At 39.5% G+C, this 20,245-nt stretch overlaps 2 protein-coding genes across 8 annotated transcripts; both read left to right on the top strand.

Annotated features, from left to right (window-relative positions):
* The first annotated feature begins 1,077 nt into the window (after window positions 1-1,077).
* cox6b2 (cytochrome c oxidase subunit 6B2) lies at window positions 1,078-4,224 on the top strand. Of its 4 annotated transcripts, none has more exons than XM_069695725.1 (4): window positions 1,078-1,153; window positions 1,608-1,747; window positions 3,225-3,325; window positions 3,568-4,224. In XM_069695725.1, the coding sequence occupies exons 2-4, from the start codon at window positions 1,642-1,644 to the stop codon at window positions 3,619-3,621; spliced, it is 261 nt and encodes an 86-aa protein (XP_069551826.1). In that variant the 5' UTR covers window positions 1,078-1,153; window positions 1,608-1,641; the 3' UTR covers window positions 3,622-4,224. The 4 variants fall into 4 exon arrangements, with proteins under 4 accessions (XP_069551826.1, XP_069551823.1, XP_069551825.1 ...); XM_069695722.1 differs by having other exon boundaries at window positions 1,085-1,153; window positions 1,605-1,747; XM_069695724.1 differs by having other exon boundaries at window positions 1,093-1,160.
* Window positions 4,225-7,887: 3,663 nt separating this feature from the next.
* On the top strand, window positions 7,888-19,241 carry slc2a3b (solute carrier family 2 member 3b). Of its 4 annotated transcripts, none has more exons than XM_069695718.1 (11): window positions 7,888-8,058; window positions 9,013-9,140; window positions 12,955-13,059; window positions 13,600-13,760; window positions 14,235-14,475; window positions 14,795-14,957; window positions 15,212-15,399; window positions 16,367-16,471; window positions 16,568-16,669; window positions 16,797-17,000; window positions 17,097-19,241. In XM_069695718.1, the coding sequence occupies exons 2-11, from the start codon at window positions 9,117-9,119 to the stop codon at window positions 17,355-17,357; spliced, it is 1,554 nt and encodes a 517-aa protein (XP_069551819.1). In that variant the 5' UTR covers window positions 7,888-8,058; window positions 9,013-9,116; the 3' UTR covers window positions 17,358-19,241. The 4 variants fall into 4 exon arrangements, with proteins under 4 accessions (XP_069551819.1, XP_069551818.1, XP_069551817.1 ...); XM_069695717.1 differs by having other exon boundaries at window positions 7,888-8,214; XM_069695716.1 differs by having other exon boundaries at window positions 7,888-8,877.
* The last annotated feature ends 1,004 nt before the right edge of the window (window positions 19,242-20,245 follow it).

The raw sequence follows: 20,245 nt of genomic DNA, 5'->3' as shown, positions 1-20,245 counted from the left end.
TCCCTGTGCTTGCGTGGGTTCTCTCCGGGTTCTCCGGCTTCCTCCCATCATCCAAAAACATGCACCTCAGGTCAGGTTACCTGGCGCCGCGCTAGTGGCAGCCTGCTGCAGCATCTCCCCCCTGAGAGCCCCCTGCTGTAGTAAAGAAATTTCCCCTCGGGGATTAATAAAGTGCATAAAATCCTAAAAAAAAAAAATCCAATTCAGGGGCTCGATCCTCTAAAGTCCACACTGCTCCACCGAATTCGTCATAACAGGCCACCAAGACTTGTTGGCTCCTCCACTGTTTCCAGGTTCCTGCTGAGAAAAGATTACTTTGATTTAAATAGGGACAAAGTACAGCAACAGTATGATGAGCCTGACACTGTCACTAATTCTCACTGTCAGTTCCAAATAAAAAGGCATTATATTACACTTTTATTTGTGAACAGGTAAATACAGAACACAGACTGCCTCCTGTGTGCCAAAGATCAAAAAGCAATGTCTGGACTTAGACATATTGGAATCATCATGTTCATGAGTCATTAATGTTATGACTTTGGACTTAACAAAAAGAAGATATACACTTCAACTCTAAAACTAAAAAAATACTTAAAACACCTAGGCCCAAAGATATGCACATCTGGCTGTAAATGCGTTAAAACTTGACCCTGTAGCAGAAACAGGGGCCAAGTCTGCAAGATATGAATCTCCTGAGAATACAGACGGTCACTTACACTTACAAATGGTGTGTTTCAGGACAAGTATTGTGGGTAGTCGATGTTTAGATGCCCAGGGACTCCAGATAAAAATTTGCCATCAGCTAAAACTGGTCTTTCCTCTTTTTGAATCGATGTTGTACATTGTCTCTGATATAGCCCTAAATAAGTTTAACACATGAACTAAACTCACACTCGCTTTGCTTCACTGTTGCAAAAGCAACATTTATAAAAAAAATTTACACGAAGTCGAGCTATTGACACCGTAACAGATCAATAAAACAGAACAAAAAAAAATAAATAATTGTAAACCTTTAAAACTGAAGTTGACAACACAGCGCTGTCACTGAAAGTCAGCTGTGACCTCACCACCTCATATCCCATCATGCCCTGCGCCGGCTGCTGATGCAGGGAGGACATTTTTCCGGAGAGGACACAACAAGAAGCGTCCCAAGGTTAGCTGTGGGTAACCCTTACATTTTGTGATACGACCTTTAACTTTATGTATTTGGGGTTTTTAACCTACAACAACTCTAAGAACACTTAAAAATGTTTTCAGTGTGTTTGCTGACGACTAAATCCAGATAAGTTAACTCTTCAGCAGCGAGCGAGAACGTATGTCAAGCTATGCTAATTATGCTAACGAGTCTGTCAGTGGTTTCAACCGAGAGACTTATAAAACATTAAACTGTATTATGTTTATCCCAAGCTGTGATTTAAAAAAACAAAAAACCTTAATTGTAAACAACATTTATAAAGCGAAATCTACTCCCAAGTTTACTCGGTACGTCGACTGTAGCTTAGCTCGCTGACGTTGACCGTCATGTCGCTCTCGTTAAGTCAGATCTTTCTTTCTGAGGATGATTTGTAAACGTTTAATACATGTTTTTGCAAACGGGTTTCCAGCAGCGTCGTTCACAAGTCTGATTGAAAACCTACAAAAATGGCTGAGACTATTGAAGAGAAGATCAAGAACTACAGGACTGCTCCGTTTGACTCCCGCTTCCCAAACACCAACCAGACCCGAAACTGTTTCCAGAACTACTTGGGTGAGATCAACAAGATCAACATCTTGTAATCACACGTCAATAAAGACAAAAGACAACTGTGACATTGTTCAAGGATTGACAATACAGATGAACACTGTGACAGGGCCTGAACTTCTCAGTGTGGTTATATACAGTACTTCTGGCAAAATCCATCACACAACAATAACACTGTTGTCTGTGTTCTTGGTTGTTTGTATATAATATATATACTGTACTGTATATACCGTATATTCTGTGCATTTTATATTTTTTTACTGCTATTTTATTGCTTTCTATTATTCTATTATTATCTTATTGCTTCCTGTATGCTGCTGTAGCGGAAAAAAAAATTCCCCTCGGGGATTAATAAAGTGACTACCTAACCTAACCTAACCTATCAGAAGTAAAAAAAAAAATTACACCCAAGAATAATTTTGCTGAAGTATTGTAAATGATATTATCAATGACTTTATTAGATAATTAGTTCTGGAGCATCAATGTTGTAAGCAAGCGTGTTACTGTCGTAGCTGCTTTATATCCAGTTTTACAAACAGGCACAGGAGATGCATCTGATGGGTCCGTCAGAAGATTACTGGGAGAGAAAGGAGAACAAAAACTAATGTTTTCACTCTTTGGACTTTTTCTCCAATCTTTGATTTTTGCTGAGATGTTTGGATCGTTTAAAAAAAATTATTAAAATGAGAAATAACTGTTTGGTGGAGCTGTTAACAACTCGTAGACGTCTGAAATGTGACCCTGACTACACAGTAATGTTGTTACGATAGAAGTCAAAAAGGCTACAAGCAACTGCGTATAATCTAGAGCAATGGGTTGTATTTAAAATGCTTGATACATTATCCACTGTTTCAAATCTTCATCTGAAAAGTAACTAAAGCTTTAAAAACTGTGGTGGAGTGAAATGTACAATATTTCCCTCTGAAATGTTGAAAAGTGACTTTGCTCCCTTCCACCACTGAGGTCTCTCTACAGTGTACTGTTAATGTTACAAACTATTTTAATGGGAGGTGCACTAATAAAATCGGCTGAAATGAGCATGTTCGTGGCTGCTGATGTAAAATCTTTGTATACATCTGTAACAAATTGTAGATACAACCCTATCTTCTTAAGAAAGGTGGTGGTTTGCCTTTATTCACCTTACAATGGAAACAATGCCACTGGACAATTATTTTTTTTTTTTTTTTTTTAAACTTGAAAACGTGACTGTTATGACCTTGTAACATAGTTCATCAAAGTACTACAGTGAAGCCTGCTTGATAAAATCAAAAACTTCTCTTGCGGTGTACAATTGATAACCTTCCACCTCATATTGAAGTTTTAACATCTTGCTAATCAAGCAGACGACCGAGATCAGCTCTGAGTTCCACTTCATGTTGGTACCGTTTGTTCTCAACATGTCTTTGTCTTCTTTTCAAAGGGATTGTTGGTATGGGTGTTGTGTCATTTAAGTAACCTTGAACCCCTTTGTTTTTGGCTCCAGACTTCCACAGGTGCAACAAAGCCCTGTCAGCCAAAGACCAGGATGTGGCTCCCTGTGAATGGTACAAGAGGGTTTACAAGAGCCTCTGCCCGATGAGCTGGGTAAGTCGTAGGATTACAGCTCTGATTGCAGCTCATTAAGTTTATTTGGACGTTGATAGCAATGAATTTGCTTTGTTTTGCTTTCCGGGCACTTTATGTTGGTGTTCAGTTTGTTCTGTGATTTATTATTCTTTAGTTAACTGTATGTAGTTTGAGGTTCTTGGAAACATGCATTAAGTTGCATGTTACTTGAGCATTAATTAGTGACATGGGCCTAATGTACCCTCTGATGTCTCCTACAGGTTTCTAAATGGGACGAGCAGCTAGAGAACGGAAGTTTCCCGGGGAAGATCTGAAACTGTCAACCGTTACCAGTCAGGACAAGTCAACTGCAGGACTTTGTGTTACTTGCACCTTTACCTCTCTAGTCTGCCTAAGGAGAAAAAACTAAACGGCTATCACATCGCCATTATCACCGATGTTACTGTTTATACCTTAAACTATAAACACGCACAACTCTTTCCATGACGTTTGTTCCTTGAATTTCTTGTAAACCGCTCTCTGGCACTGTTGATTCAATGATACAGTGCAGATTAAATTAAAGATGTTGTTCTTCATAAAGTTTGCTTTGTTGTATTGAATTGACTTTTCATCAACCCAGGCAGAGTTACCTTTTCCTTAAATCCAATTAATTCATTTCACAAATTGAGCCTGGTTGGCTGCAGCTGAATTGTTAGTATGTAAGTTACTTTACCTGTCGGGAAAAGGTATTACAGATGTCTTTTTCTCTTAGAGGCTGCTACCCTGGTTTGTGTTTAGAGCAGTAAAGGACAACACCATGAACAAAGTTTATCGGAAGCTGAAGCTGCTGTAACTGTCATTATATGTAATGCATTATTACTGCCAAGTTACACCGTTTAGCATTTTAAAAATTAAATTACTAATGAACCAAAAATGTCCACTATACTCATCAGATGTTTCTGTTGATGGAAGCTCTACTGATGTCGAAATATATACCACTGGTTAACAAAGATTTGTGTCCAATGCCAAAAAAAAAAAAAAAAAGGCAATTTCTTATGTATCTTATGCACACTAAATCTAAATATGATTTCAGATTTTCTCTGCCTCCCATAGTTTTATGTTCCAGTATACTCGCATGGAAAAGCAGAAGCAAGGACAATGGAGTGTTGGCAGACTGACTAAAGAGAGATGTTCCTAATGTCAAATACAGGTGAAACCCACGCGCCTCTATTTTAGGGGTAAGTTTGTATCATCATTTAAGTGTAACAACAGCCTTAATGAATAAGTAATATACACTGTCACTTAAAAAACATGCCTGGTAGAAAACTTTTAAAAACAAATTGAGCATAACATGTCCAAAAAGGTCAATTTATTTCAGTATGAGACAACAAAAATCAGTTAAATACTGTTGTCCAGTGTCAGAGTTAGTTGGCTTTAGTCAGGTTTATTTTGGAGTGAAAATGTCGTAATCACTAAGTTTTAAATTAAACTTAAAGTGTATTTCCTCCGCATCATAACTTTTAGCTGTCTTCCAGCTCCTCCCTCCTGTCAAACTGCTCCTAAACAGTTTGAATCAGAGCTGACTACATACAGTCCCTTGCAAAATTGTATATTATATCCTCTCGGACACCTCTTCAAGTCAGTCACCTCTGAAATCTAAAGTTTGACTGAGAGAGCAACACTTGTGATGAAATTAGAGACTGATTTGGTTGTAATTTCCCCTTTTAACCAGACTGTGGCGCACCTGGATCACTTGCCTGGGTCAAGTCAGTAAATCTATATAGCACATCTGAACACAACTTAATTAGACCAGTGCTGCACACCCTCAGACAGAATTAAAACAAGTCAGATAGACTTTGAACAACTTGTCTCAGAAATCAGAATCTCAAAAATCAGTAGATTGGATTTGTCGTGTTGATGTGGAGTCAGTGCTTTGCCCAAATGTGCACTGTTTCACTCAACTGATTCAAGTCTGGTAACCACTTCCTTAGTGTGTTTCATCAGAGGTGGGTATGTGAAAACATTCATCCGAGACAGAAGTAGACAGATGTCGATGTCGTGGCGCGAGGAGTTTGTAAAGGCATAAAGGAAATACTAAATGAACAGACTTTATATGTACTTTTATATATATATACTAGAAATAAACCACTGACCTTTATGCTGTCTTTTCAGTATTTTTTTGTACTATTTTTTTTTCTAACCCTGGGAGTCTTTGGCAATGGCTTCACTGTATGAATTGCATTGTTTTTGTTTGCGTCACAGTTTCAACATTGGCTCTTTGTCTCGAGAGCACAGGTCTAATCTTTCTTTGATTACGATCAGATCAACTCGTCCTCCACTGGCAACCGAGCCATGCCGCATTAAGTCTTAACATGCCTGGATGGGTATGTGTGTCCCTCCTCTTCCTTGATTTGTAGACTAAATAAACTCCTCCTCATGCTTTGTTTGTGGTCCTCAGATAATCTCATAGCTCTGGTGGCCCAGTTTTGAAAAGAGAAAGTGAGTAAAACGTGACTTGAAACACGTTTATTTGTATAAGGCTGTCACTGCCACAGATCTGTAAATGTAACCGAGTCAGTCAGAGTGAGTGTGTCTAGTATGGGGCAACTTAATATTTGCCTGTATGAATCAATGGCACTCCACAAACATGAGGTGGCACTGTTGTACAAGTACTCACTTCCCCTTCCCTCCACAGGATGCAGGATTTTTTTTTTTTTAAGAACTTTTTAACCCTGATAACCCTGGACATTTTTATAATGTTCAAACACACACAAGACCCAGACATTACAAAACACCTAAAATGGCAAACTAATAGGACATGGGTAGAAAATACTGCTCAAGTTGTTTAGAATGTTTCCATTTGATGCAACTATTTTTGGACTTTACTTACTGGTGTTGTAAACCACAGGCCTATAGGAACAGGTTCAGCCAGCAGCTGAAATATTCAAAAAGCCTATAGTGAGCAAAACATTTTTACTTTCCCCAACTTTTAAGGTTCCAAATAGAAAATTTAAAAAATTGAATATTACTTGTATTTGTGAAAGATGCTACCCTAAGACTGTTGAAGCAAGCAAGGTAGAAATTGGCAGATAATATATGAAACAATTTGATGCTTTAAAGAAATTAAAAAACCGTTGACATACATCAGGTTCAGAATGAGCAAAACAAAGGAAGCAGCAGACAGTTTGTCGGGTTTTGACTTCCGTCTGGCACATAAAGCAAGTCCCCATAACATAAATTCTGAAGTTTTACAATGAAGACTTGGTTTCTGGTGAATGTAAGTATGAGGCAAGAAGTGGTGGCAAGTCTCCAGGAAATGGATGTAAGTCGATCTAATGTAATCTGAAATGATGTAAACACCGGTGAGAGACACAAGAGTGTGTGCAGCTTTTGGTCCTTTGCATTTTCTGTGTGTGTGTAATTGTGTTTGGTCTTTGCAAATGTCTTTTAATTTGATTTCCTCTCTCAGGTTAGCTCATGAGAGAAGATGCTGCAGCACTGGTTTCCTTGGCAACAGCCAACAGGATCCAGATGGGATGCTGGGACAGAGAGGTGTGGTTTCGGAAGAGCAAAGTATATGTAACTACATGCGCCTTTGGTAATGCATTGAACCTGAACATCTGCATGACACTGTCTTTGTGAGTTATTTTTTTGTGGAGGAGAGTTTATATGTGATTCCAAGGAAGCTAGTGAGAGAAGCAGCCACCCACATTAAGGGGAACCTAATATTTGTGACGTAAAGTCGCTGTCACAACAGATATCTGGTCACTTCTTTCTCTCCGTGTCCTAGCTGTCAACTTTTAGATCTATCAAATAGGAATGCCACAAGTCTGCTTACAAACTTCAGTAAATGCAGAGTTTAATGTTATCGTCATAAAAACCAAACAAATCCAGAAACTCCAAGACAATATTGTCACTGCAGAGTTGTAATTTAAATTGATCTTCACAAAGTAGGCTTGCTGGCTTTGAGGTATCGTACAATAATATGAACATTATATAACAAGTGTGGAAATAGCGTCACCTTCAAGTTTTTATTTAGTTTACTCGTTACTGTGAATGATGATGACACTTCGGCAGGAGTAAACTCAAATTTGTGAGTTCATAAAACTTCAAACAGGAGTAAAACTCAAAATTTATTTACAGTTTTAAGTGTAACTCTTGACTACAGTTATAATTTATTTTAGTATCTTTTCTGTTTGTATACATATTTTGTATTAATTATTATTATATTTGAAATACAAATGTCATATAGGCCTACATTAAATGAAATGTTAGCCTCCATGCTAAACTGTCATCAAAATCAAGAAAAAAACGGTCAAACAAATGTGATAAAAACACACTCAGACGACCAAGTTGCTTGTAAAAATGGTCAGGCATTTTTCTGAAGAATTTTCCAGATTCCAGACTGAGATTTAGGCGGACTATGAAGATTATAGTTGATGAAGAATTAGGAGGGCTCCCCGTTTGTCTCCCACCCACTGAGCCGGTCTCATGACTTTTGCATGACCAGGCATTGTATCTGAAGTCCGGGCACTTTGCCCTTTGTTCTCGCGCCCCCGGTGGGCCACCGACGGGCCAGCAGCAGCATAGAGACTCCTTTCACCGGCATCGTTTGTTCCACCATCTCTGGTCCGTACGCTCGCCCGAGCACGTCCCCCTTCTTCATTTGAGCGGAACGTGTCAGCGCTGCTGCCACCGACATTACGACACGAAACCAGACGAGTAAACCCGAAGTGACTCGGCTGTCCGAGACGTCCGACGCTTTCATCCGAGTATGAATAAGATAAGTAAAAGTGGCGGTGATGGTGTAAAGCTTTCTATAAATAAAACGCAGATCAGAAGGCAGATTAAACATTTGTCAAAGTAGACACATTCACACAAGAGTGTTTAACTGGATACACAAAGGCTGGCACAAATCCCACATAACGGTAAACACCTATTTTTATTTCACGCAATTATTATTATAGCTTATGTGGGAATTGCTGAATTGTTGGGTTTCTCTATAATGCTGTAAAGTTCCGCTGTAAGGACTTTAATGTGTTAAATGCCATGAAATAACCTGTGTCGTGATTAGGCGCTATATATATATATATATAAATTCAATTAAATTAAATTTAATTGAATTTACTCTTGCGGTTTGTCATTGTCAAAACTGTTCTGTTTATTTGAGCGACTGGTTCCTAGCCTGTAGTGTCATTGTCATGTTACTAAAGTAGTTTACTCCGCGTAAAACTTTAAAGATGCGACGTATTAGAACAGCAGCACCTGCAGCTCAATTATTATACTCTCTGCAGCCCTGCGATGTTATTTTCTGCTGTGTATTGATAAAAATAAGCAAAGCGTTAGTAATTTAATTGAAAAAGATGAAGTTACATCACTTTTCTCTTCATCATTTCATAATTACAGAGAACAGAAGAGGTGGTTAAATGCGGAAGCAGAGGGAGGGTTTTCTGTCATTTGGGCTTTTACTGACGCCTGTTCAACTCAGTGAACGCTGAAAGGTGCCTCAGCTCTCTGTGCTGCAGGAAGAGAGAGCCCTCTACACCAGCTCAGTCCATTGGTTCTGCAGTTTATACTAGGCTACTTGAAGAGTAATAGTTTCCTTTCTACACCTGAGGGTCCATTTGGATATTCAGATTCCTCGAACATTTATTCTGGGAAATTGACCTGAATAATATTTTCTACAGTGTTTATAAGATACGGTTCTTGTGTTTGCTCATTTCCAGGTTTTCCCGCTGACTGTTTGCACAGAGGTGTGTTCACGCGGAGTTAGAAGAACCAAGGTCGTTCTGTTCCTGTTCTTCTGACTATCTTCTGTCAAGCAGCGAAGATGCAGCAGCTGGAGGATGACAAGGTAAGCAGTTTCTTATATTTAATTACTGCATAAGTTACTGGAACAGTTTCAATATGTATTATTTGCCTCAGCATAATTTGTTTTTTTCAATTTCACCCTTTAATCAATAGACCACATTAGTTATGTTGAAATGGATGTTTAGGTTCAAAGAACTAAACTGATGCATTCATTTGAAATAAACAATACGGAGGTTTACTTTGTAAAGTTTCTATATTCTGTATTTTTCCATTCTGGCAAGAGCAGTATGGTAGCTGAACACTTCAGGACATGACTAAGAGGACAGGAGTGGGGAACTAGTTTGTGGCAAGTTTGAACTTGAGTGTTTTTTTTTAAATTTCATACTGCACAGAGAGGTGGGGTGAGGGAGTAGTGATATGACTGAGATTAGGGGAAAAAAAAAATTCTACTGTTAACATGCAAAACATGAGAGTTAGAGTTCTTGTTCAAATGATGTACTTTATATTTGAATACACTAATATAAAATAAGCTAATTATGTATTTTTGCATACATCTTCACAAGCCTCTGCTGTGGTTTGTCTTTTGTAATAAGGTGGCTGCAGTTACTTCATTGTTGTGGATGTTGAACAATAACAGCAATTACAAGATAACCTAAATGTGGAAGTTGAGTGCTGGAAAAAAAAAAGTCAAGCTTCAGTACACTTAACTAAAGTCCTCAGTCACCCGGGTCATAATCATGTCATCCAAAGGCAACTGGACTTCTTTTATTTTCTTGACCTTCCTGCTGCGCTCGGGTCTTTCGTTGCATCAAAATGGCTGTGAAAACGGGTCACGAAAGACCCAAGCGCAGAAAGAAGGTTAATGACGTTTTGCCTTGGAAGAAGCCTTTCGTATGAGAGGTGAAACGTCTTCAAGAAAGTAAAAGAAGTCCAGTTAACTTTCATTAAAGCCTAAGTTTATTCATTTTTTTCTGTCTTATTATTCAATGAGTGAAACAAATGAACCAAACATACATAAGTACAGGAGATCACTTGGTTAAAAGTGTGAAGCTTAGAAACTGTGTGTCAAAGTTCATTTTTGATCTTGGAACAATTAAGAAAACTGTTTTACATCAAGATCCATTTAGTGGCTGTTCTGTAGCTTTCAGTCATATCAAGTGATCTTTATCAGCAGACAGGTTGCCCAATTGTTTTGTAGGGCCTTCTATGCTCTACATAGTACCTTTGAGGTGTCAGTACTTGCATTAGTGTTTATTTGATGGGTGATTATTTATTGTTACTTGCAGATCATAATTTTTATTTAGCAGAATATGACACAATATCTTTAGCTTCAACCAAATTTTCACCAGTGTGTGTATTCTACTATAAAGTTACACCAGCTGCAGATGTTGAGCAACATTCTGGGCTTGGCTGCTGATTTGACCATGAACCTAATACATCAGCAGACAAATTGAATGCATGCCTGTGCAACCACACGCCTCACAACATGTCGACACAACCTCTGAGTCAGCCGCGTTATAGTTGTAACATACATAATGCTTCTTACTCAGCTGGCTGGAGTTGCTGTGATTTCAACAGGGAGGTTTAAAAATGCAATAGTCTTTTCTAAATCTTACTCAACACCAGCATGTCCGTGCAGTTACAGTATGTTAATGATGCAGTTCCCCATACACACTTACACGTACACACTCAACCACATGCCCACATGCATCCATGCAGGTAATCTTGTCTAGGATCACATGACCACAATACATATGTTTCTTTGAAAAGCATCAGTTTGATGTGATTGTGAGAAATGTGAGAGCACTTTTTTTTCCCTATTTCTGTCATTATTTTCTTTCCACATCTCTGTTGTGGAGATTGAATGCTGTATTTCCACTTCACAATCACTTTATGATGTATGCAGCATTTTTCAGTTCACGTCACTGTAACATCCAGGCCTTCAGCTTGTATTAGTCCCTGATAGCCCTCAGAGAAACACGGTGCAGCTTTGTTACAACTAACAGCTAAAACTGTGGTGAATCTATTCTCCGTTATCAGTCCAGTGTCCGCATGTCATGTAATTCCTCACTTCCTCCTGTGTGCTGTTTCATTTTGAGCCATGTGGTGGTTTATGATAACTCAATAGGCACTTCATATAAGCAGCCATAAATATTGTGCTCTAAAAATATGCTGCTGCTGGTTTTACTGTCAAAACGGAACATTGAGTTCTTTGTTGAAACTAGATAGATAGATAGATAGATAGATAGATAGATAGATAGATAGATAGATAGATAGATAGATAGATAGATAGATAGATAGATAGATAGATAGATAGATAGATAGATAGATAGATAGATAGATAGATACTTTATTAATCCCACAAGGGGACATTTTTTCGCTACAGCAGCATTATAGGTACAGGAAAGCAATAAAACAATAGTAAAAAAATATTAAATATAAAAATGCACAGTATATACAATAAAATAAAATAGAATCATTAAATTAAATTAAAACTAACTAAACAATAGTGCAAGGATTTAAACAACAAGAAAACAGACAACCAACGGTGTTATTGTTGTGTGATGGATTTTGCCAGAGGTGAGTTATTGTACAGTCTTATTGCGGTGGGCAGGAACGATCGCCTGTATCTGTCCTTGTGACAGCGGCGCTGGAGGAGTCTTTTGGACCCGGAGTTTTTTCAGTGAAGTCACAGTCTGCGAGCTGCCCCTTTTAGAGTCAAAATGTTCTGGGACAACTTGTTCTCAGTAATATGCTATTTTATGATGTTTTAGGAATGTGTTGTTTAATCTGTGCAGGTGAGGCAGCAAGACAAAGCTCTTTGTGCTTGCCTCGGTACAAGGAATTTGTTGCCAAAAAGTGTCTGTTTTGGACCTGATTGTCTTTACAAACTGTACAAAACAATGTACTAATTTCTTAATCGAGTTGATGTTGAAACTGCAGCAGAGTTTGAAAATAGGTGGATTAAACTGGATGATTAAAATGGATTTCCCGTCATTCATGAGCCTGTTTGGACAATAGCCTTTAACCATTAGACTTCAGATACCCCAGTAAAAAAAGAACAACAAGGTACAGGACTGACTTGTTAAATAGATATATGTTTTTTTGTTAAATGATGTCAACATAATCAGGGCAGACTAATTGTACATGATTTGATTAGATGGAAATGTGTGGTACAATTACATTATGTTCATTCATCAAATTTGTTTTTTGAGTGCCTGAAGAACCTTTGCTTAAGTTCTTAAAAATTTGGTGCATGATATAAAAGATATATGCTCTTCAGTCAAAATTAAACTTTGACTGAAGCCCACAAATGGGTGTTTCCATTTGTGGCATGCTGCCACAGAGCATGCTTGCAGCTACAACTTCATTTAAACCAGTATCCATTTCTGATTGGCTGAAGACGTGTACATATTTCACTCCCTGGTTAAACCCGGCCATGTAAAGGATTAATGTCAGGTGTATTGCCTTGTTATTATGAGCTAAGCTCAGTTTAATTCTGAAACCAGCAGGAGAAAAAAAATCCACAATAGGATTCAGACTTTTTCTCTGAGTGTCTTTAGCTACTTATCTGAGAAATACCTTTGGAGCTACAAATCGTATGCAGTTTGTGCAGCTTTCACAGCAGAGCTGCCACCCTGCAGTTGCTAAAGCAGCGTTCTGAAAACAAGGAGCGAGAGCAGATGTAGAAAGGCTCATTGTGTCTAATTACCAGTCACTGTGAACAACAAGAGCTTTGTAGAGCGAGCCAGGAACAGGCCATGTCCACTATTCAAACTGTGGGGATGATTGTACATAAACTCCTTTGCCTATTGTTGTAACCTTTCATAACTCTTTGTCCTCTCCTGTCCCAACAGCCCAAGAAGAAGGTGACCCTTTACCTTCTCTACTCTGTTTCAACTGCTGTCATTGGCTCACTGCAGTTCGGCTACAACACCGGGGTCATCAATGCACCCGAACAGGTGTGTGTGTGTGTGTGTGTGTGTGTGTGTGTGTGTGTGTGTGTGTGTGTGTGTGTGTGTGTGTGTGTGTGTGTGTGTGTGTGTGTGTGTGTTTTGGTGTGTGTGCGATTGCATTATGCTCGCCACTCAGCTGAATGAATTCTGGATATTTATTGTCACCATGTTTTACAACAACAGTTCAGCCATTAACATAGAGTGGGCATAACTCGTACATTATACCAGATGCATCCCTCTCATTTTCTGATATTAATATTGCAGCAATCACTAAAATGACAAACAGTTAAAGAGATTTTTGCTGGATACTTTTAATGCTTCTATGTTGTTATGCTCTATCTGGTCTTCGCTGTGGTTCTGCTCGTAGGTCTGTGTTTAGAGTCGTGGTGCCAGACATGAGCGTTTTTAACGTGTCTGACTCATGAACACAGCGGTGCATTGTGGCAATGCTAAACGCTGTACTGCCCCCATGTGTACGTGGCATCATTACATCTGTTGAACTTCTCACTACTTCTGACCATGCCACTGTTTTCTTTGGTTTTGTAGAAACTGCGTGCGTTTTTTCAGAATGTGTCCCTCGACCGGTACGGTGAGCCTTTCAGCCAGGGAGCAAACACCATGGTGTGGAGCTTTGCAGTGGCCATCTTTAGTGTGGGAGGCATGATCGGCTCCTTCTCTGTAGGAACCGTAGTCACCATATTTGGCAGGTGAGTACATCAGGAATGAACATAAACAAAGTTTCATCAAAAATGTCAGTCAATAAATCAGCCATTTTAAGAGGAAACATTTACTGAATGTGACTAATAATAATTTTTTTGTTTCCTTTAGAACTGAAGTTACTTTGAAATTAATCGCGTCACTTATCTCAGATGAGAGGATTTGCAACTTTTGTGTTAAATATAACAAATATGATCATTCCATTATCTTTAGTTGGGGACTGATATTTGGACAAAACAAGACATGTGACCTGGAAATGATATCACCTTGGAGTCTGGGAAATTTAGATGGCATTTCCTCACTATTTTAAAGACATTTAATAGGTTATAAAATTACTCAAGTAGTACTTTGTTGCAGCCCTCATTTCCTTATACACACTATTGAAACGTCCTTTCTCTAGTTGCCGATTTTTTTTTGTTTTTCTGTGTACTCTCACTGACTTTGTTTTCATCTCTCCTCACCAGGCGAAAGTCCATGCTGTTAGCTAATGTCCTGGCTATACTGGGCGGTGGTCTGATGGGACTGTCAACCCTGACTCGATCGTTTGAGGTGGTCATTATTGGCCGGATGATCATCGGTGTGTTCTGCGGTCTGTGCACGGGGCTGACACCCATGTATGTGGGCGAGATCTCTCCCACCGCCGTCCGAGGAGCCTTTGGCACACTGCACCAGCTGGGTGTAGTTATTGGCATCCTGGTGGCACAGGTAATACTATCATTGTCAATCATTAAATAAGATATTGGTTTTAAAAAAAGCTTAATTTTTCTTGGATGCTCTTGGAGTACTAATTAGTTGTGTGATTGACAGATCGTCATAGATACTAAGTGTGGAAAACAACATTATGAGCCTTAGACACAACGCTGATAAAGGCAGTGTAGCTGAAAAGGTTTCCCATGCTGAATGAATCATGGTGTACTGGAGAGGAGTGCACAGTGGTCTGCACCTGACTGTGTGTGTTCTCAAAAGACTTTCATTTAATATAAATATATTTAATGTACATCTTTTTCCTGTTGTCTGTGTGTAGATCTTCGGTCTGGAGTTTCTGTTGGGCTCAGACACTCTGTGGCCTCTGCTCCTTGCTCTGACAATCCTGCCCGCTGTACTGCAGACCATCATGCTGTTCTTCTGCCCTGAAAGCCCCCGCTACCTTCTCATTGTCCTCAACCAGGAGGAGGAGGCAAGGAAAGGTACGTTTTAAGTCAGTTTACATGCTGCCAATGCAAGATGGCAACCTCAGGTATTAATGAGACTGAATCTGGAATAACTGGCATATTTTAATGATCTGCAGACATAAATGAGTAAATGAGGTGGCCCTGTGATTTATTAAAATTGTATCATGTGACATGATGTTCCAAGAACCTTTCAGCCACTCTTTACATTATATTTGCATAATGATGTACCTAACTCCCTTATGCTCATCCACCCCTCCTTCTTTTTACAGCGCTGGTGCGTCTGCGTGGCTGTGAAGATGTGAACGATGATATTCAGGAGATGAAAGAGGAAGGAATGAAGATGGCCATGGAAAAGAAAGTGACCATTCTTGAACTCTTCCGCTCTCCAAAGTATCGTCAACCGATCATTATCGCCATCATCCTCCAGCTCTCTCAGCAGCTGTCTGGCATCAATGCTGTGAGTAGACGTCATTTCTCATAACACAGCATCATGATAGGGATATAATTATCACATGTCAGTCGGCGTGAAGTGAGAGAGCAATTGAGAAACTCAAATATGAACCTTAAAAAGAGCATTCATTAAAATGATACAAATATTTCTGACAAACACTCGACAAGTGAGTCTTCTTGGCTCCAGGCAGTGTTAGATTGAGTGGAATAATTTAGGTCAATAGGAGACTATGGGTGGAGACAAGCCCAGTGGTATTTATTAGATATTTTGTTAATAAGGTCATGCAACCAGAGTGACTTAATTCATTAGCAGTAGCTGTGTCTGACCTGACAACCACAGTAAAGCAGCTGCAGCCTGCGGCGACAGGCGCATTAACACTCACCAGAAAGCAGCTGGTAAAGATTTTTATAATGCAACTTTAATAGATTCCTCCTGTGTAACTATTCCAAACACTTCACTTACCAATATTTATACATAAACAACAGATCATGTGACAGGTGTAAGAGAATTATCATTCAGCTCTGCAGTATACTTGCTGCTCTTGTTCACTCTCATCACTTTGATCAACCCAGTTTCCAGCCACATCAGGCAGAGAAAAACTATGAAATACCCTCTGTGTGACTTGTTATTGAACACTGTGGAGCATTTGGCGACTAAACCGCCAGATATTTACCTCTGGAGTTTGTGACAAACAAGCCAGAGCCAAAAAAGAGATGCTGCTGGACTTAGATTTTGGATTGCTCGAACAAGACTCCAAAGGATTGCCAGATGTTTCAACTAGCAATGGTTTGCATCAACTTTGAAAGGTGATAATGTTTCAGTTTAGAGTTTAAAACATGTTGCTCTGCACAGAAGTGGCTAAAAAAATTAATTCATGCTGGTTAATTTATATCTTTTAAAGCCTGACCTGTTTTTATTCACTGAAATCAACAATAACCAACATGAACAACTCTTCCTTTGTCTCTCCTTTCAGGTCTTTTACTACTCTACAGGCATATTTCAAACTGCTGGTGTAACTCAACCCATCTATGCCACCATAGGAGCTGGAGTCGTCAACACTGTGTTTACTGTTGTCTCTGTAAGTGTCTTACTATAATGATGGTGTTCTAATTCAATACACATTTAATATTTTGTTGATTGTTAATGGATAATTTTTTTTTTCTTTGAACACTAGCTCTTCCTGGTTGAGCGGGCGGGGCGAAGGACACTGCACCTGATTGGACTGGCTGGAATGGCCATCTCTGCCCTCTTCATGACTATCTCCTTGTCTTTAGTGGTGAGTGGCTGTTGCTGTCTTAATGTCAAGTTGTAATGTAATGCCATGCTAAATAAAATAAAAAAGTCATCCTCTTACTCCTCAATTTAATCTTTTCCTCATTCTGTTTGTTTCTTTCTGCGAGTAGAAGACCACCCCGTCTCTAAGTTATCTGGCAATTGTGGCTGTGTTTGGCTTCGTTGCCAGTTTTGAGATGGGTCCAGGTCCCATTCCCTGGTTCATCGTAGCTGAGCTCTTCTCCCAGGGGCCTCGACCGGCTGCCATGGCCGTCTCTGGTTGCTCCAACTGGACTGCCAACTTCCTGGTGGGGCTGGGTTTCCCTAAACTGGAGGTATTTATCTATGACAACCACAGTAAATCACCATATGTATAAATTTCATGTGTCCTACAATTTTTCTCATACCAAATGTCTTTTTCTTTCTCTCAGGAACTTTGTGGCCCTTACGTCTTCCTCATCTTCATGGTCCTCCTAATCCTCTTCTTCATTTTCACCTTCCTGCGGGTTCCAGAGACAAAAGGAAGGACCTTCGACGACATTGCACAAGGATTCGCTGCCAGCGCGGGGAAACCCTCCTCCTCCTTGGTGCCTGAGGCGGTTGTCGTCGCCCTGCCAGAGAGCAAAGATCCTGCGCCGATGTCCCCCACAGAAAAGTTTCCCATGGTGAATCTTCCTCCAGAGAAACAATGAGTGTCTTTGGAGAAAAAAAGGAAGACTTGTGGTACAAGACAGACAACTGTTTCTAGCGCTACTCACAAATAATTAAGAGTAGGATGTGCCTGGAAGAAGCCAGGTCAGTGTACTAATGCAGATTTAAGATTTATTAATGACTCTTTTTAGTGTGCCTTTTTAAAATATTAAATACAATAATTTTTTTGGAAGATTCCCCAGTTAGTAATGTTAATAAAATTGACAGAATCCCCTGTAATCCTGCTTTAAACACAGGTCAAATGTAACTAAATTACCAGAACGTAGTGTTTGTTGACATTCCCAGTGCCAACTCCATGTATTTCGCCATAAAAGAGGATCAACATGCGGTCAGTGTTAAGTCCCACGTCCTCAGCTACCCTTAGTGTTAAAAGGTTGCAGGATTTAGGGGTTTTATGTATTGAGGTCAAGCTTTAAAAGCCTGTTTGGAGCTTGGTAGCGTGACCCAAAAAAGACTGACTTGCTGTCCTGTCTGCCTGCCTGATGTGCCTTGCTGCCAGGGGGAGGGAACCATGTTGTCTTTAGTAAGCAGAACAGACATGGAGGAGGTTCTGCACAGTCCCTCTCCCCTTCAGGTGCATAAAAAAAAGCACTGATTATAGTATTAGAATAAATATATTTAAGCATGTAGAAGACTTCTCATCCTGTAGCACAACATCCCTTGACAATGGAGGGTGTGTGTGTGTGTGTGTGTGTGTGTGTGTGTGTGTGTGTGTGTGTGTGTGTGTGTGTGTGTGTGTGTGTGTGTGTGTGTGTGTGTGTGTGTGTGTGTGTGTGTGTGTGTGTGTGTGTGTGTGTGTGTGTGTGTGTGTGTGTGTGTGTTGTTTGGACTCAGCGGTGTTCATGCTGATAAGGAAGTACAACAAAGTCAGTTCTGTAAAGTGGTGCTGTCTACATCAGATATAATATTTGTGTGAGATGAGAGACATAGTCTGGCACTGTCAAGCCTGAGCAAAGCCTCCTTAAAGGCTTTCTCATCTTAAAAACACAAGCTAACCTCTTCAGTTTTAGGATTTCTCTGCAGGGTACAACCAGGATGCCAGAAAAACTGTCCTGATGCAGTTGTTTACAGGTTGCATTACAACAGTTGGATTCAAAAACTCAGGTGGCTAAATGTGCAACTGTAAATGGTTTCTAGCTGTCGTGGCATAGAAAATACATTTATCCACCACTGTGCTTGAAAATCTTTCAACAACCGTAGTAACTTTGAGAACGGCAACTATTCGATCACAGATCATAGAATAAAATATCTCACTAAACACACATCTAAGTCACAACGAGACATTAGCCAGGTGAGATGCTTGTGTTGAATAAAAACACTAAATGAATTGTATTTATTTCAGTGGTTAATGCACAAACATGTTCAGTATATGTATTTTTTTCTAATTATCTGAAATTATGTGTATATATTGTAGAATCTCCAGTTACTGCATCATGATCAGCTTTTGTAGCACAGCGTGCGGGCTCATTTAAATGTTGTGTTAATGTTTGTACAGTTGCGTCTTCCTTTGGATGGACACCGACAAGGAAGCACTTTTCAAATCTGAGTTTAGCAGCGTTTTGTTTGCACTTTGACAGTCTGACTATTTTCTAAGGGTGGATGGCTGATAACTTTCTAATGGTTGTCTATAATGCGTGAGGCTTTATCTTACATGTACTGTCAAGTGTATGGTTATGGTTATATGTTCTTCATAGTCCTGTTAAATATGCTACTTTCACGCCAGTTTTTCTTGCACTCTGGACACACTGTTACCATGGTGAATGTCACAGTGTTGCCTTGCAGCTCTCTTCACAACTCACATTTTTAATATTTATATTTTGTTCCTCTGTTGCCTTTTTTGTGTAAATAAACAGAAGAAGTCCCTTTGGGTCAGTGTGAGAGACAGATAAGAGTTGACCCTTACACTTACAGTGCTCTTTGATCATCTGCTGTAATAACATTAGTGACACTGGCTTTTAGAGCAAAAAGTTTTTCATTTTATATTGGAATGTGTGACCTAATTTATGAGCCTTTAATTATAGTTTCAGTCTATCATGTCATAAGTCAAGCATGTCTGTTATCATGAATGTTTAATGTAACTGCTGCTCTGTGTGAAACTATGAGAGGTTTTTCTGGCATTGTTGTGGAGGTGATGCTTAGGACTGTATGGACAGGTTACGAATAGTGATGTTCGCTTTGGGGTGCCGGTCAGAACACACAGCACACTCGGCTTCAGTTAAACTCTCTTTTCTGTGTTGAGTTGTCACACGACAGCACTGTAATTCAACCATAAGGTAAGTTGAAGGCTCAGTATAGGTGTGGTCTAGAATAAGAACAAATACAAATACAAACCAGAAGAATTAAACTATTAACTTAATATCAATGATGAACACAATCTTATTACTTCTTGTAACAATAAATCTAAAATTATTGCCCCTTTAAATGGCATTGCAAACATTCTACCATAATACAAACATAATATAACAGTTCAAACACACTCTTACATAAAACTTAACGAGCATTAAAGTTAAGGAGCCACATGGTAAATAGACAAGCTTTTATCTCAGCCTCTGAAAGAAACATTAAACATCAACTAAAGCCGTGAAAGGCTGCATTATGTTCGCTTGTCTCCTGACCACTGAGTAAACAACTGAGTTTATTTACAGTCCGTCTAAGACGCACACTTCTCATGCCAATTATGAGCTAGAAAGTCCACTCTGTAATCTCTACTGACACGAGTTTTTGGCTACTCCTAATTCCGGTTGACCGCACCGCTCCATGTGCTTGATCAGCACAGGTCTACACGTTCACTTTTATATTAGCCACCAGGAGGCGTCAGCTCAATAGTCTAGTCTACAGCCTTTCCAGCATAGCCGCCCCCTGCCCCAAT

This window comes from Brachyistius frenatus, unplaced genomic scaffold (assembly GCF_029030835.1).
Source record: "Brachyistius frenatus isolate BFR_SWC_R1_liver_20210118 unplaced genomic scaffold, ASM2903083v1 Contig_20, whole genome shotgun sequence".
In the NCBI taxonomy this organism is placed as follows: Eukaryota; Metazoa; Chordata; class Actinopteri; family Embiotocidae; genus Brachyistius; species Brachyistius frenatus.
Note: the sequence above shows the minus strand (reverse complement) of the source record. Positions and strands in the feature narration are given on the sequence as shown.